Consider the following 18,702-nt stretch of genomic DNA (forward strand, 5'->3'; position numbering starts at 1 on the left):
TTCTTTTTAAGAAGCAACTAATAAGTTACAGTGATAAGACCTTTGCATAATTCGATTGTGGATAGCTTGCTGCCATATTGTATTAATCTGTATACCGATCTCGATTAAAACATCTAAAAGCGATTGTTGAATAGTAATTTTAGACCTGATATTATATTCCATTTTACTTAACAACAAACGAATTATTTATATAAGTTATTTTTCTTTTCTTTTACCATTTTTCATCGTCAAAATTTATCATCAAATTGAAAAGTTTCTTTGCAATAAAATTTTTCAAAATTTACTCATTTTTTTTAATATTTAACAGTTCGTGAAGACATTTTGTTTTAAAAATGCAGTCATTTATAGTTTTTTTTTGCTAAATTCTATTTGTAAATTTGAAAATCCACCAAATTGACAAATGGAATATTAAGAAGAAACAAATTATTTTCAAACACTGAAAATAAATTGTATGGGTAGAAAATTAAATTGAGTAAAATAATAAAAAAAGAGTGAAAATTGTAAATTGTTAAGTCTTGACGTTCTGTTAATTATTAAAATAACTCGAGTTTCATCTAAAAATAAATCAAATTCTTTTTTTGCATTCTGTTGAATGGTTTTTAAATTCATTAAAGTTGTCGACGACCTAGCAAAGAAAATATAATTGCATCGAGTATATTTTTATATCAAACAAAAAGACACTATCTCAAACAAAAAAAAATATATATATATATTACAAAATAGGGATAAAGAGAAATAATCTGAGGATTTGATAAAAACTATCTAGCGAAGTGTTTGTGAAGATTATGTTTGTCGCACGAAATTATTACTTTACACACTGTATTTCGCTGCACTTTGCATAAACCTTTTTTTTTCTTTCTCACAAAGATTTTACGCTCTTAAAAAATACAAAATCAACATTTTTTGTTTTTTTTTCTATTTTTCAATTCAAAATGAAAAATTAAGTTTTTATTTTAAATTGAATAGAAAGTAATTTAAGATTCATTTTTTTCTTTCTATTATTAAATGCAGATGAAAAATTGCAAACAACGTTAAAAATATCGTGCAAGTATTTTCGGTAAAATTATGTAATAATTACGTAAAATCTTTGACTAATTTTTAAAAAGTCTGATTATACTTTTTTTGTTTCACAAACGTGAAATCACTACGTGTTTCATTCTTTTTTCGCAGTCTCTTTTGTATCGTTTTCTTTCCATTTTCTTTTTTACTTTTCCGAAACGAATGTTCGTGTTTATACCTCGTTTACTTGTTATAACTATATTATAATTTTTAAAAATTACAATTATGACTAAACCGAAAAACCGAGCCAATTTTCAATCCTCAATTTTATAGCATACAAATACAACGTTGTTTTACTATACATAATGAAGTATAAATTATCGTGTGTAGTTCGCCTAAATCTGCATTTGTTTTTTTTCTTTTCTTTTTTTTTCAGTTTTAGAAGTCAAAATTTTTAATTGTAAATTTTAATGGCTTTTTCGAGGTAGTTAATTCGTGAACGCTTCGGCGCTTTATTTACGTGATCCAAGCCAATCCAGGGCCTTACGGGTGATGAGCCCGCAGCCGATAGTGGAAATACTGCAAAAAAAGTTTTTTATCAGTTTCAAAAATTTCTTATTTTTGAATATTAAGAATATTCGTAGTTTATATATTATATTTAATAATTATTCTCGTAATAGTAAAAAGTTTCTAAAAACTTACTCGCATTCTGCATTACTTGAAATTCGCTAATGTCAATGCAATATTCTGGCGATTCAATAAATTGAGGTTTACCCAAAGAGACCACAGCAAATTTGAACTGTAAGCAATAAAAACGAGTTTAGAATTTGTTTCTTTATAATTACGTATTTTAGCGTTAAGGAAAAATTAGAGTATAGATAAAATTTTACCTTCTCGAATTCTTTTTCTTGCACTCCAAGTTTTTTGAACAACCTTTCCTTCACCTTCGAGAAAAGTTCGCCCTTGAAAAAAATAACAATTAATGTTTATTTCTATTTTCAATTAAAAAAATTAATTTTTAAGTTGTAACCAAATATAAATACTAACGTGTTTGATTTTTAAAAAGAAGGGAATGCCAAACGTTGAAAATACTTCCTTATTGAAATGCGCAACTGGAACTAACATTTCATCGTCGGCTAAATTGAGTTCATCTTTTGGAATTTCTTCTATCCTATAAATTTTATTGCTGCCCGAATTCAAATTTTCCAAAGGCACATCATCCTTTGGACCGGGTGACAATTTATTGCAACTAATTTCCAATAACCTCAATCGACCAGAACCATTTTCCGAAAATTCAACTTGTTTCTTTGCCTCCTCTAATAATGTTGCAACTGTTCCATTTTTATTTGGATAGAGAATTATTTCCTTCTCCTCCTTCAATGAAGGTGGAACCCAAATGCATTTGAATTGTTTCTTATTTTCGAGTTCATTCACTCGAATGCTAAGTTGTTGATAGAAAATTTTCTTAGTCTTTGGCTTACAATAAGCAATAAGTTCCTTTAGTGTACCATCGAAAGTGCATTTCAATGGATGTCCTGGCAAATCTTTGTAACTGAAAATAATAGATTTAATTGTATAATTAATTTTTTTAATTATATGGTATACTATGTAATGTAATTTTTGTAATGAAAGTAATTTTTTTATTTTTATTTCATTTCTTTGTTTTTGTCTAAAAAATTTTGTTGAAAATTTATTTAAAAATTATTTGATATTGCTTTCTTTTGTCTTTTCTTTTTTGATGGAAAATTCAACTTACTTTTGGCATTTGAAGAATTGTAAACTGTATGGATCTGTACAAAGTCGCTGTGCCACAGCTTTTGCCATTTGCTCGTAAGTCATTCTTAACGAGAGCTCAACTGTAAATCCCGGATCATTTTGAATCGTCTTATCGCAGAAAGTCACTTCCACCCTATAGAATAAATCCCTGAAAAAAAGAAAATTGCAAATTACTTTTCAATTCTATTGAGTTACTTATATTTACTTATTTTTATTACAAATCATAATGATTTTCAGTTTTATAATTACTTAAATTGTAACTATTTTAACTTAAATTCTATTTTAATTTAAATTATAACTATTTTAACTTAAATTATATCTAAAGGCCTCGGTTTAACTTTACAACGCAAAAAAAAATGATTTTAGTAGTTTTAAAATACGAAAAAAGTGAAAAATTGGTTGTTTTATTCCCGATTGTTACAAAAATTTGATTTTTTATTTCCCCGATTTAGAGAAAAGTTTATATTTTTCCATATTCCAATAATAACTTCAATTTTAAGTTTATGCAAAATTCAATTATTTTCAAAATATTTTTTTACATTTCTTCACATTTTTCTTTAAAAAAACAAATTTTTTCAGAATTTCTAAACTTAATTATTTAAATTTTCAAATTGAAAATTTCATTACTTCTAAAAAAAATACCTGTAATTCTTACAAAATTTAATTATTTTCAGGAATTTTTAACTAAAATTATTCAAAAATTCAATTGAATTATTTTCTAGAATTTTTAATTAAAATTCTTATCCAAATCAGTTATTTTTAATAATTTTTATAACTAACTCTTCATGGTTTTTCTTTAGTTTTTAAGGTGAAAAAGAAAATTCCAGAACACTTTACAATTTTCGATATTTTCAAAAAAGAAAGAATTTTATTTAGACTTACTTGAAATAATCACGGCACGTTGGTAGCTCGTACATTTTATTATCTCGTTCTTCTTTTTGGAAAACAATAATATCACCGTCCATTAATTCCTCGAGAACTTTTTCCAATGGTTCCGTTAGATTTTCGATTTTTTCCACCATATTGGGTTTGATTTCCTCATATAACGCAAGCTCAGTGTCAATAGGGAAACCGGCTCTTTGATTCAATATTGGTATAAGTTCCTCTATTAAAACATTTAAATATTAAAATTATTATTATTATATTATTATTATTATTATTACTTTTTTTTTAAATTCTTAATTAATTTTTTGAACTAAAATATTTGTTTCCTAAATAACTTCCAAGTTAAAGGCAACACAAATTTTACATTCTTGATAAATTAACTTTTAATATTATATTATCTCTCTTCTCAGTTTCGCTTTTCATTCTTTTCTTTTCATTTATTTTCTCCTTCTTTTTGGAAATTTATTTCGCAAAAGAATTTTCTTTTTTTGCATTCTTTCGTTTGTTTATTAATTAATGAAATTTCAACTTACGGACTTTAGCTGTTACGGGCATATAGTGATGACCGCAATAATGTATTTTCTTATTCTTCGGATCGTATAATTTGAAAAATAACAAAACGTCTGTGTCCTTATCGAACGACGGCAGTGTTTTTAGTTCCGAATCGGGTGGAACAAGTTCAACAAATACATTCCATGGATTTAAACTTTCTGCACAATCAGAAATCGACTTCTGTAGATCAGCCTCCAATTCAATAAGTGTCGGTCGACAGGTTTGATTCGATCGTAGACTGAATGGCCAGACACGAATTTGTTCTATCGGATATTTCTAAATATAAAAAAAAATAAAATGAAATTAGCAAATGCTTTTTATGAAGAAATTATTTCAAATAGAGCAGAAATACTGGAACAAAATTCAAAGGTGTTAATTAAATATTAATTAGATATTTATTTTAAAATATTAATTAGATCTTTATTTAAAAATATTAATTAGATGTTAATTATCAATAAGAAATTAATTTAATATTAATTAGAAAATAATTAAATATTATTTATTATACATAGTTCATGCCTTTTGGCTTTGAACGAGTAACAATTAAATATTAATTTTAATTTTTTGAAATAATAATGAAACAGTAACTTAAGGATATTAATTGAATATTAATTTAAATATTACTTGAATGAAAATTCAAATTTGTATTTACATACTTACCACAATTCCCTAAATATTAAAAAAAAACTCTTTTATCAGTTATTATTCAATAATGAAAAAATAACATTAAATAATTAACTGAAAAAATTAAGAGATTAAAAGCAAATTTTAAGTGAAAAATGAAAATAGATTACTTCAATGAAGAAAAGAAATTGCTTACCAAACTTTCACTGAGCACTTCAAGAAATTCGTGTAGAGTTGCTTGTTTACGAACACGAAATACACGATAAAGCGCATGTTCTGGATCGTACAGATCGTTGCCCTGGTGACCGTCAAAACTATCTTCGAGAAGTACATTAACGGTCATGTATAAGTATGCTTCTGTTCTCTCCTTTCTTCTTATTTGTTCCAGCCTCTTCTCTTCTTGCAGCCTCTCCACCAGCTAGACCAACAAAATTAAAATTATCCATGTATACAAGAGTACATTTTTTTTTACTTTGAAAAAATTTTTTTTTTCTCTTAAAAATTCTCTCTAAAAAATTTCTCATAATTTTGAGGTCTTGAATTTTTTTTTCTTATTCTTTCAATAAGAAGATTTTTCAAAAATTTCAATTTCAAAAAAATCATCATACTTTTGATATTCGAATATTTTTTTTCGGCTTTATCAGCTCTCTGTGTTTTTTTTATTAAAATATCAAAAGAATGTGCATTTTTTTTCTCTCTCTTCTTTTTCAAAAACACCAATGGTGACAAATAATTTTAATTTTGTTCATCAGCCGCAATACCCGACTACCAAGTTAAAACAGTAATACAAAGTGAGTGTTATTCAGCCTTAATACCTAAAAAAAACAAGTTGCTTCTGGAAAATAAAAACATCGATAACTAAATTCACTTGAGAGTACTTACAGAGGAAATAGAGTTTCAAAAACTAGTGATTTTTTTTGTGAGAATTAAAAAAAATGTACAGTAAAGGAAGAAATCATGCAAGTAGAGATGAATTTTTTTTAAATATATTTTTTCTTTTGAAGAAACAAGTAAAAAGTAGAGGAAATAAAAAGAAGAATTAAAAGAAAGAATCGTAGATATCGAAATTTATAATAAATTTATAAAAAGCTGAATAAAATTCAAATTGTAACGTGTAACATTGGTAGTGTGGAGATTCCTTGTGCATAATCACAATTCTTTTTTTAAACAAAACTAATTACTAAGAAAAAGAGATTTAAAAATGAAAAAATAAATTTTTTCCATCAATTTTCTGTTTGGAATATTCAACAATTTATTTGCTCGATAAGTATTTCGGTTGGTTTTTTTTTTCTTTCATATTTTTTTTCGTAATTTTTTATATAAAATAGTGATGTAGCATTTAAAGGGATCTTGTGATTACAGTGATTATAAATTATTTATTACTCCACTGATGATACTTTGTATTTCTTCTCTAGTCAGTATATTATTATTTATTTAACAACAAATAAATAGATAAGCATCTGTAACTACTCATACTTCGCTATCAACACTGAAAAAATTATTTTTTTAAATAATAAACATCCTTCGAGACATCGCAGTCTAAAAACTAAAACTGCGAATTAAGTTACGAAGGATTTTATTTCGTTAAAGAATTATCATTATCATCATCATTATTATTAATAATATTATTATTATTATTATTATTATGAACATTAGTTCGCGGGAATTAAAAAATATTTATATAAATCACATTTCAATCTGTTCACTAAACATTCCTATAGAGTAACAAACATCATATAGAAGACATTAAGGAAGCAGGTGTTGCTAAAAGTTAATAATTACTCTGAGCTTCGAAAACATCTCTATGTCCGCTATATGCATTCGCACGTTAATATTGAATTACAGGTCGCATTTGAACACTATTCTTTTCTCTCTCTCTCTCTCGCTTGCTCTCTCACTCTCTCGCATTAAATCAGTTATTTACAATATTTTCCTACAATTTTTTTTCCCCACCCTGATTGGACTCACTAATTGAAAAATGCAAAAAAAGTAAATTTTTAATTAAAAGCCTCGAGGAAAAAAATTGTATAAAAACTGAAGCTTCACGTCAAACACAGATCTGGGCCAAATTAATTAAAGACGATGTTTCAACTTATTATGTGAAACATATTTTTTTTTTTAAATATTATACTAAAGAAAAAAATTAACAACACTCTGCTTTTTGTTTGTTAATTTAAAGCCAAACAAATAAATTATCAAAATTGACTCAATATTTAATAATAAACGAAAAATTAGGATAATATTGCCTAGATTTTTGTTGTTGTTGTTGTCATGGCTTCAATTATATAATTATATAATTAATTTATCATTAATTTATCAAACATTTAAAATTAACAATTAGAGTTAAATCGAAACTCTTAGAGTCAAAAAAAGGTAGTATAAGATATTTGATAAACGGAGGAAAAAAGAATATTAAAAAAGTGAATCATTTAAAAAAATGAAATATACAAATTTGAAATAGAAAGAAAAAACACGTCATTTTTGTCAATTGTTCTTTTTAATTGTCAGTCCACTGTCAGGGCATTTTAAAGAACCCTCCACGATTTATCGATAAAATTCAAAACGTCGGACAAAAATATTTTATGTCTACGGGCAATAAAATTTGCTTCATTTTTTTTGTAGACAAAGTTTTTTTTTGTTATCAATTAGAAAAGGTACACTCGAAATGGAAAAAGCGATTCTGAGATTTTTTTCTTCTTTTCTTTAAAGCACAGCCAAAAATATTTCTAATGTAACAAAATAGTATTTTATTTACAGACATTTAGGAAAATATCTCTCAAAAATTCCCCTTGCAACTCTTCAAGAAATTCAAAAATATAACAAATTGGAAAAAATTAATATCAAAATTATCTTTTTTTCTCTATAAAATAATTTTCTTCTAAAATAAATATTTTCGAATCTCAAAAACAAGAAAATAAAAATATTTTTTTATGAACAAAAGTTCCATTGTAAAAGATAAAAAAAAATGTATTTAAAGGCACATTAAAATTATTTATATAATAACCTAGAAAAAATATAATATTTTAAATTTGAAAACAAAATGGAGGCAGTGTGTAAAATTACAGAATCGCTGATTCCTCCTCCCACCTCCCCTTGCAGTCTCTTTGAGCAAAAAAATGCTGAACATAGTTTGATTTTCAATTTCCGTCCGAATTCTTGATATCTGTTCGTTTTCAGTTTTTTTGAATATCCACCGAAATCGAGCAGAATCAAAATTTGAATTCAAGACAGAGAGTTTTATGGTATGATATACAATTTATGATTGAAATCAACAATCTTGATTACTTTCTTTCACATATAAACAGTTTTTTTTTTTTTTTTTTTTTTTTAAAGTCGTGAGGTTATCCTAGTTTTTTTTCTTTTAAATATAAAACAAACCAAAGTGTGGTGTAACTTTGGTAAACTTTTACACATCTACTGATCTAGCTTCTTTTTTTTAAACGCGTCAAAGATTTCGAACGACCGTACTCGTAAATAATTTAAATATGATATGATTTGTAGCGGGAAGAAAAATAATTAAAAAAAACAAACAAACGGGAAGTTTCTATTAATGGACGACACTAAAAAAAAAATAATAATAAAATATTTAAAAATCCGACAAGTCGACGTTCTATTGCCGTCTATTGTTAGAAGTCATGAATATAAAGATTCGGATTACGAGGATTTTGCATGCAGGGTCGAAAGTTTGTACTTTCTGTATTTGTTTCTTTGTTAGCGTCTGTTGTGTCTTTGTCTTTCTCTAAATCATTTGACTCTTGAGTTAACTCTTTTTCAAGAACATTTCTGACCTCTTGGGGTATGTCCTCTTCTTTGACTTCTTGCAACACATTCTCCAATTCTGAATTGTGTATGTAGACCAACATGTAAGCGTTTGTACAGTGCTTCACAGCCATTGACATGTCTTCATCTTGACCACCATAATTGTGCTCGATTGCTTCTTGTTTCGTGCATCGGGATACCACATCGTCATCAAACTTACACCACTGTTTCAAACAAACAAAAAATTATCACTTGAACTTTACAAATAGAATTTTTCAAAAAGAAAAGAGTAAAACAATAATTACGTCAACTTTCTTTACAAAACAAATAAATATTATTTTCAAACTGTCAAACACAAATTCCAAAAAACAAAATTGAAATATTAAATAAAATAAAAAAATACACAAAAAAGTGTTAATACTATTTTTTATTTAAAAATTTACTGAATGACTAAAAAGAAAAGAAAATATTACAGGCCTCGGATCGACTTTAAGACGCAAAAAAGTCGCTTTAGTCGATTAAAAATATGAAAAAGTCGTTTATTTAATTTAGTGTTGTCACAAAAATTTCAGTTTGTATTTCCCTGATTTTCCCCTTTCACTGATTTCTAAATGCAATTATTCAAAACTTCAATAATTTTTTTAAAATGAATATTTAAATACTTCTTACTTGTTTTTTCACGGGAAATGAAATTTAAAAAATTTCAATTTAAAACCTTCTGAAGTTTAATAATTTCTAAAAATTAACACTATTAACTTTCGAAAATTCAATTATTTTCTACAATCTATATTAATAATCGTTGTATTCCGGTAATATGTTCGCAGTTTGAAGTCAGTTTTTGTTTGCTTCTTTGTCTCCTAAATGTTTTAATAATTTTGCGAAGTATTTAATAAAAATTTTGAAAATAATTTAATTCCTTTGCAGGATTTTATTAACACTTTTGAAAATAACTGAATTCTTTTGAGAAAGTTTATTAAAATGTTTTGAAAATAATTGAATTCTCGCAAAGAATGTTATCAAAACTTTTGAAAATAATTGAATCGTTTTGAAAAATTTATTTAAATTTTTTGAAAATAACGGAGTTTTTTTTTAATAATTTCTATTGAAAATTTTAAAAGTAATTGAATTTTCTGAAGAATTTATTTTAAGTTTTTTAAATATTCGTGTTTATTAATAATTGTAATTAACAATTTTACTATTAAATTTTATTAAAATTATTGATATTTAATTCTTTTAGACAATTTTATTAGTTTTCGTAAATAATTAAATATTTTTGGATAATTTCTTTAAACTTCTTAAAAATAATGTAGTTTCTTTTAATAATTTTAATTGAAAATTTTAAAAATAATTGAAATTTACAAAGAATTTTATCAAAACTTTTGAAAATAATTGAAATTTACAAAGAATTTTATTAAAACTTTTGAGAATAATTGAATTTTTTAGAAAATGTTTATTACAATTTTTAAAAATAATTGAACCTGTTTAAGAAATTTTATTAAAAATTGCACTTAATTGGAGATTTTAATTTTAAGATGTAAATTTTAAAAAAATTTAATTTACTTTGTTCAAAGATAATTTAAGCTTTAAAAAATATGATAAAACGATTGAAAGAATTACTTTTTTAAAAATATAATGTAATTTTTCAAAAATAATTGAATTTCTATAAAGAACTTTTGTGTAATTTAAAGAAAAAAACTAATTGTTTGCAGAATTTTAATTAAAAATTTTGAACACGATTGTTTTCTCCAAAATGTTTTAAAAAATTCTAAAAAATTTTTATGTTATTATTTTTTGAATGTATTTAAATTTTCGGAAATTTGTAATTAAAAGTATTGAAAATAATTGAATGTTAAAACATTAGAATAAAAAAATTCTAAGAATTGCTTTTTTCAAAAATATTTTATTATAACTTGTAGAAGCTAATTTTTAATAATTTTAATTTTATATTTACACTTGAAGAATTTTCATTCAAATTTTTGAGAATTCAATTATTTTCAAAATTTGCTATTAAAATTCTACAAAAGTTGATTTTCAAAAATTGTAATAAAATTCTTGACAAAAATCAATTATTTTCAATTAAATTTTACAAAAATTTAATTATTCAAAGTCTTTTTAATCGTTTAAAATTTAATTTTGAATTCAAAAATAATTTTTGAAAGATTTGTCTTTAGTTATTTTTCACACAAATAAAAATCGAGATAAGTTGCATTTTATACTAAAAAAATGTGGTATTTTATTTCAATATTAAAAAGAAAAGTCGACAAACTCGCAATTTTCTAAAATAAAAGGAAAAAAGCACATTTTTCAAAAATTGTAGAAAAAAGTTGAAAAATTCATAATATCCGAGACCTGTACTTGGAAAATATTACAAAAGAACTTGAGAAAAATTTTCCTGTAACTTTTTTTTTAAAAGAAAAAAAAATATTAATCTAAAAATAAATAATAAGAATTTTCAAGATAATTAAAAGAAATATTTACCTTTCCATCTCCTTGTGGATTGATGAATACAACGTAATGTCCACCATGATTATCTCCACTATGAACTAAGACAGCATGAAGTGTATAATCTGCATTTGTTGATTCTTCATTTTGTAAAAAAGGCCCAAGACTTATTTTCTCATAGAATTCAAATCTGTGAAAAATAATTATTAACACACAAATAAAATTACCGATAATTGTCGAAATAGAAACGTAACAACATAGTTTAATCCTTAATTGGAAATAAATTGAATTTCTCTTAATTGACAATTAAATACGATTGTTTACTTAACACTAAAATAGTTTACAAACCAAAAAGTTTATTGTTTAAAATAATTAGAAAATGTTTAGACTTTAAAAAATTAAAAGAATGAAAGAAAATTAAAAGAATAAAAAATTAAAAGTTCAAATGGCAATTGAAACTCAATAGGAATTGTAAATTTAATAATAGTGAAATTTAATTTACCTGTCATTGAATTTTACCGAGCAGTCTGTAATTGGATCATATTGAAATCGCATTAGATGCAAATGTAAAACTGGAGGAAATGATGAGAAGATGACACCTTTTTCGGCATCTTGCAATCCATGTTCTCCAGCGTCGTATTTATTGTCCCCATCAAGCATTTCCGTACTGACGTAATCTTTAAACGATTCGTAAACTGTAAAGAAAAAAAAGTATATTTAAAATTTCGACCATTTTCTAAAATCTCACTTGGAATTTAATTTAGTTTTCTCAAATTTTTCAACTCACTAGTTTTCTTTCCCTTAATATTTAACTGAATATCGTAAAATGTTTCGATCCTCGTTGACTTGTAATCAATATTCTTGCACTTGATGAAAGAAAGCATTTTTCCTTCAAACAATTTTGGCACTGTACCCTCAACGCATGTTCCTTTCATTTTACTTTCCAATTTATCGAGAAGCTGAGGGAGAAATGAAATATTGCTCATTATTAATTCTATTCTTTTATTTAATTAATTATTTTGATTCTTTTCTCTTTTTTAAAAAAGAATGTTTGAAGAAATAAAAAAACATTGGTTTTTTTATTCATTCTTTTTATTTCTTTCAAAATTTTTTATTTTATATTTATTTCCGTTAAAAATGATTTATGTAAATGGAAATATTACACTCACCACTCGTAAAAATTCCTGTACATCGTGTTGCATAAACGAGTCTAACGTTTCCCAGCCAAAACTTTTGGTGAGTTTCTTTGTACCAACTGGCTTGTCACTGAATTGCAATTCGTGAAACACCCTTTGCAAAGCGAGTGCGACACTTTTGCTTGAATCGTCACTCTCTGTTGGCATTTTATAAACAGCCTTGCGTAACTACAAGGAAAAAAATGCAAAAAATATTAATTTTCATAAAATTCAAACAAAATTTCAGTTATTTTCATTTTTCTATTAAATTTTTGAAAAGAAATTTTTTACCTGATTTGTAAAATACAATGTCTGAAGTAAAGAATTCATATAACACGTAGCACCTTGATTCTTTAATCCAACATATCCTGTGTGCTTCTTACTGTCCCAACTGACACCATGCGGTGCATCAGCCACAACATGGACCTAATCAAAAAAGAAATTTATTTATTACACACCGAATTTAATTTACTGAAATAAATTAATACCTTACAAAAAGTGTGGAAAAATAAATGAAACACAAACCTCCAGTGTAATTGAGTCGTCCTTAATAAAACCTTTCTCAGGATCAAGAACATCTTGCCACGTCATAAAATGACTGAATCCCCAATCATTTTCTTTACTATAGAAAAGATGTTGTATTTCTGAAAGAATCGTTTTTAAATGTTAATTATTAAATCATCAAATATTTGAAAATTATTTTAAAATAGTGAATATTACAATTCAGATAATTAAATGCCATCAAATGTTACGCGCGCTTGAGATCAAAATGTATTATGCAAATTCAAATATTAACTTCAATTTTTGAAAGATTTCAGATCAAAACATTTTTAAAAATAAAATTTGTAAAAAGATTTAATTATTTTTATTACAATTTTAACTAATTTCTCGAAACAATTATATTATTTTTATAAATTCTTGACAAGAATTCAATTATTTTCAGTACAATTTCAATTAAATGCCTAAAGAGAATTTAAATTTTGTTCCAAATAATTGAATTTATATTTTTATAAAATTTTATTATTTTTTTTTATTGTTTCATTATTTCACAAATAATAAAGTGCCTTTTAGGATTCAATTACTTTCAATAGACTTTTCATAAAATTTCTTCAAAGAATTCAATTATTTTCCAAATTTTTTATAAAATTTGTTTATTAGAATTTTCAATCATTTTCAATTAAATTCGACGAAAGAATTGAACTAATTTCAAATGTTTTTTATAAAATTCTTCGAAACAATTCAATTGTTTTCAAAACTTTTAATTTTTAATTATTAATTATAATTTCCATTACAATTTTAATAAAATTTTTTGAAAATTCAATTATTTTGAATAATTTTTAAAAAGTTTGAAAAAATTTGTTTACTAGAATTCAACTATTTACAAAAATTTTAATAAAATTCTTTAAAAAAATTTAATTATTTTCAAAAATTGTTCCTAATAATAAATTTCGTAGAAAGACTTAATTATTTTTTTAAAAATTAAATTATTTTTAAAAGTTATAAAATTCTTCAGAGGAATTTAATTATTTTCAATACAATTCAAAAAAATTTCTTGATAAAAATCAATTATTTAAAATTTTTTTTATAAAATTCTTCAAAAAATTCAATTATTTAAAAAAATTTTAATAAAATTCTTAACAGTAATTCAATTATTTTCATAAATGATGAAGTGCTTTGTAGGTATTGAATTATTTTTAATACAACTTCTCGAAAGAATTCAATTACCTCCTAAACTTTTGATAAAATTTGTTTCTTAGAATTTAGTCATTTTCAATTAAATTTCTTGAAGGAATAAATTATTTTTAAGAATTTTAATAAAATTCTTCGAAAAAATTCAATTGTTTTCAAAACTTTTATTGAAATTCTTCTAAACAATTCAATTATTTTTAAAAATTTCAATAAAATTTGTCGCAAGTATTTAATTATCTTTCATATAATTTTATTAAAATTTCTTTTTATAGAATTCAATTATTTTAAAATTTTTAAATAAAATTCCTGGAAATAATTCAATTATTTTTAAAAATTTAAATAAAATTATTTAGAAGTATTGAATTAATTTCAGTACAATTTTAATTTAATTCTTTAAAAGAATTTAATTATTTTCAAAAGTTTTTAATAAAATTTTTCGAAACAATCCAATTCTTTTCCAAAATTTTATGAAAATTCTATTCAAGAATTAAATTATTCTAGATTCGAAATGATAAAAGTTACAAAAATTAGGATAACATTTTTTTTAATCACAAATATCGCCCTTTAAAATTAAAAAGAAACCACTTATTAACGCAAAATTATAGAAAATAATATACAATTTTTAAACTTTTCTTGCGAAAATATTTCTACAAAACTTATTCTTCGAATAAGTAAATATTAAATCTGAATATCTTAATAAATTAGAATTAGTAAAAATTTGGACTTATTAGTGATATGAAATTTCTGAAATTAATTTCTTAATTTTATATAGAGCGAGACATAAAAATATATAAAATGCAGTGTTTTTTTTATAAAATAAATACCATTAACCGTATTTTTCAGCAATAAAAATTAGTTTTTCTACACAAATTTATAAGTAATTATTTTTATATTTTAGAATGTTAAATTAATTTTACAAATTATACTATGATTTTTCATTCAAAACAATTTTGTTTAATTAATTTATGCTATTTTTTTAATCAGATCTTCAAAGCATTAAATTAAAATTTCAACAATTTTAAAATTTGAATCCTTATTTAGAAATAAAAATCATCAAAATAATTAAGAATCAAAGAAGCAAACAAAATTATCTAACTTTTAACTGCAAAACCGGAATACAACGATTATTAATATAAATAAATATTACACTTAAAACATATAAATATTACAATTTAAATAATTAAATATTCTAATTCAAATAGTTATATATTAAAATTTAAATAATTAAATATTACAATATTCTTTTTAGAATATTCTAGTGTGCAGTATTTTAATTTTAATAAACTCACTTCTGTTGAAATAATCCTGTCCCGCTTTACAAGACAAAAGACGAAGTTCGGCAACAGCATAACAACTCCAGGAAGTCGACTCACTTTCTCCATTGCATTGGAGGAAAAATCCAAGAGATCTTTGCGGCTGTCGTTCTTGACTTTGACTTGATCGGGGCATGACCATTATTTTCCATGGTAAATTTCGCACATAGCATGGCGACGATAGTTGAGAATCTTTCATCTTTGAAACATTGTCAACTGTGAAGCGAAAAGTCGCCTCAGATCTTGCTTCATCTAGAACAAAGCAAAATCATACATATATCGTTAAAGTTATTTACAACTTACCCAAAATTTATTACTATTGCAAATTTGAATCATTCAAAAATTCCAATTTCAATTTTGATGGAATTCAAAAAAGAAATTAAACTTCATTTATTTATTTCCAATTAATGAAACTTCGTTTATTTATTTCCAATATATATGAACTTCATTTTTATTTCTATTTTACAAATATGTAAAAAAAAATTTTTTTTTTTTAATGGAAAAAAAATATTATACCTTCTTCCATTTCGTGATCAGTGTGTACAATGCAAACTGGTGGTTCTCGTTCACCATTGATTGGACGTGTTTCATTCCCGTCGCCTCCCCCGTCATTAGGTGTTTCTGCAAATAAAATAAAAGCAATGATAGTTTCGTAGCAATAATAAATTTATCAATTTAACTATTATCCCACATCTACCGACAATAAAAAAAACATTTATTCCTGCATATACATTTCAATGTATTGACATTCTGATAAATTGGGCAAAAAAAATTGTTTTTCTTCAAAATTCAAAACAATTAAAAATGAAAAAAAATTACCACTCATTCGCTTCTTAGTGGAAGCTGAACACATCTATATTAAATTACAGAGACTCTTTTGGAATCATTCCAACTACATTGTCTTTAAGTATTTTATAATATTGAAACATTTTATCTACATTCTACACAAGGTGAATGAACTATTTGAAAAATTACACTGTCAATTATAATTGTAAATAAATCCTAAACTTGAAAATCTCGAAACAAATTTCAAATTTATTAATTTAAACTTTACGTAGAAAAAAAAACGAAAAAGTGTTAAAATTTCCAGACTTGACGAATAAAATTATGTATTTTTGGAATCTTGGCATTTGGTAAACATGTGCGTTCTATTTTACTTTAATTGTCAATACTAAAAAAACATTTTCTTATCAGAAAGGGAATTTTTTTAATAGAAAAAAAAATCTATTTTCAATATTGAGACTTTACCCTTTGTAAGGGAAAAAATTACGAATGTAATTTTCTAGTAGTAAATGCTTTAAAAAAAATCATTGACGTAAATTCACATTTGCTGAGAGTGTATTTTCGGTATTAAAAGAAAATTATATTTGTACACAAAGAAAGTTTACTCTTGTTCTTTTATTTTCAAAGACCCTTGCGCTATATCAACTGGTGTATAGCTATCAAAAAGAACTTGGACAAATTCCAATAGTTGTGCATTTTTATATATTAGTATAAAATACCAAATACTCTTTTCTACAAATTTTATACATTTTTCTACTTATATAAATTACACTCTTTGTGTTACACACTTTTTTTTGGAGTTTCAAAAATAAAGGAAAATCTTCTGTACAAAAGTAAATTTTTCAAAAAATTTAATCAAATTTTAAAAACAAGAAATTTTTTTCGAAATGAGTAATAAATTACAAGATTGATTAAATTTTTTAATTAGAAAATTGACAATAGATTTAACCTTACTTTTAAAATTCTTGAAGACCATACTGTCAACAAGTTTCTTATTTTCTTTCACAGCACTTACCCCCTTTTCGAAAAGGAAACAAGGTTAAGATTCAACTCTAAATTGTTCAAACAAGAATGCATATTTTGAAGTATCTCTTGGAGCTAGAAATTTTTTTTTGTCAAAAAAAAGAAACTATTTTACTTGAATTTGAATGTCCGTATTAAACGTATTTCGTGACAATTGAAAAACGTATTGAAACAGAAGTCACTATTCATATTGTTTTTTCTTTTATTAAAAAAAGTTTGAGTACTTATAAGTACAGATACATTAGAATATAATTGAATTAATTGAATTATTGAAATTTGAGTAATTTTAAAGACGTTTCATATTTTGTGAAATATTAAAATTACATTCGCTAATAGCCGAAATTAAATTTACGCATATTTTTGGGTACGAAAATTTTTTATAGGTCAGGTTATTTTTACAAATATTCGAAAGATATTTAGTTTAAGAAAATATCAAATGCTAAAATTCTTGGAAAGAACATTTTGTCTATAATAACGGTGTTTAAAATTGTCAAACAAAGTATTTTCAAAAATAAGTTTTTGAAAATCGAATACTGAAGTACATAGTATTTTCACTTTAGTCAAAATGCCTGTTGGTAGTACGTGTTTTGTCAATACGTGCTAAATAAGAGCACAGTTTGCAAGAAAGAAACCTTCATTGAAATTAAAAAAAAAAAACGATTCAATTCCAATGTTCCTGATAAAAGGAAGAAAAACAAATATTAGAAAGTAAAAAAAAAACAAACAAACCTTCCTGCGTGTCCATTTCTTCTACCTCACCGACCTGGACAGGGGTCAGGTTGAGTTGCTTAATAGTTTCTTGATCGTTAACGTGATTCATCGTTACGCCAATGTTGACTGTCGTTTTGTCTGCTCCAGGTGCCTCGTGGACGGCAATTGCCGTCGAGGTCACTTCTCCGAATAATTGAGAAAAAACTTGTAGGCTCTCTGATGTAGGCAATTCGTCCTGTTGATGGTCCGTTCGTTCCGTAGTCTGCTGTTGATTATCGCTAACAACAATAATGGAGTCGTCCTGATCGGCGACAGTGACCGGATTATCCGCACTCGCGTCACTGCTGCGGCCCGACGGCGACGTCGCTTTACCGCACGATTTACTTGCAATTCGCCCAATTTCTGCGGCTGTCAAGTGCCCCCGCGGTCTCGGGGGACGCCCACAGCATATATTCCACCTTTGTGTTCACTCGTCAAAAAAGTCGTGGTCGTATGTTCTCGCGTTCCTTCGTCCTATTGTTCTAAAAACTCGATTCCCCCTCAGGATGCGCAAAAATTGCGCAAGTTCTTTTCACTGATTTCCAACACTTTTCAACCAAAAAAAAAATAAAACCTTTTTTGAAACGGCTTCTTTTAACACGATGGACCGGTTGTTCCGTTGAAATATACACGATTCCTACCGATTAAGAAGGCTTGAACAGTCAATTTTTCAAGAGTCTCGGAAAAGTTCCACTTTGTTCCGGCTCAACTTCGTTCATCAGATTCCAACGAGGCGCTTACGACCCCCTTCCCTGTTTAGCAAGTTCCTAACGATCCGGAAACTCTTGATTTATTTGCAAGATCCCCCACGAGCCCACGAAGCCCACTTTCACGCGAAAATAAACAAAATGGCGTTTAGGCTACCCCTGTACGTTACCAAACAGGATTCCAATCTACCTTCACCCACCGATGAATAAACGCTGTCATGTGTT

At 25.4% G+C, this 18,702-nt stretch overlaps 1 protein-coding gene across 1 annotated transcript; it reads right to left on the reverse strand.

The window, feature by feature from the left end:
* Positions 1–683: 683 nt before the first annotated feature.
* On the reverse strand, positions 684–18,189 carry LOC122504393 (ubiquitin carboxyl-terminal hydrolase 7). Its single transcript, XM_043615490.1, has 18 exons — positions 17,750–18,189; positions 15,731–15,835; positions 15,191–15,466; positions 12,738–12,856; positions 12,504–12,638; positions 12,207–12,401; positions 11,825–11,996; positions 11,540–11,732; positions 11,074–11,227; positions 8,625–8,819; positions 5,033–5,254; positions 4,194–4,488; positions 3,658–3,880; positions 2,756–2,923; positions 2,047–2,551; positions 1,890–1,961; positions 1,702–1,798; positions 684–1,578 (listed from the first exon to the last, which is right to left on the reverse strand). Exons 1-18 carry the CDS (start codon positions 17,838–17,840, stop codon positions 1,454–1,456), a joined length of 3,342 nt encoding a protein of 1,113 aa, XP_043471425.1. The 5' UTR covers positions 17,841–18,189; the 3' UTR covers positions 684–1,453.
* Positions 18,190–18,702: the final 513 nt, after the last annotated feature.

Source organism: Leptopilina heterotoma, unplaced genomic scaffold, assembly GCF_015476425.1.
Source record: "Leptopilina heterotoma isolate Lh14 unplaced genomic scaffold, ASM1547642v1 Lhet_294, whole genome shotgun sequence".
In the NCBI taxonomy this organism is placed as follows: domain Eukaryota; kingdom Metazoa; phylum Arthropoda; class Insecta; order Hymenoptera; family Figitidae; genus Leptopilina; species Leptopilina heterotoma.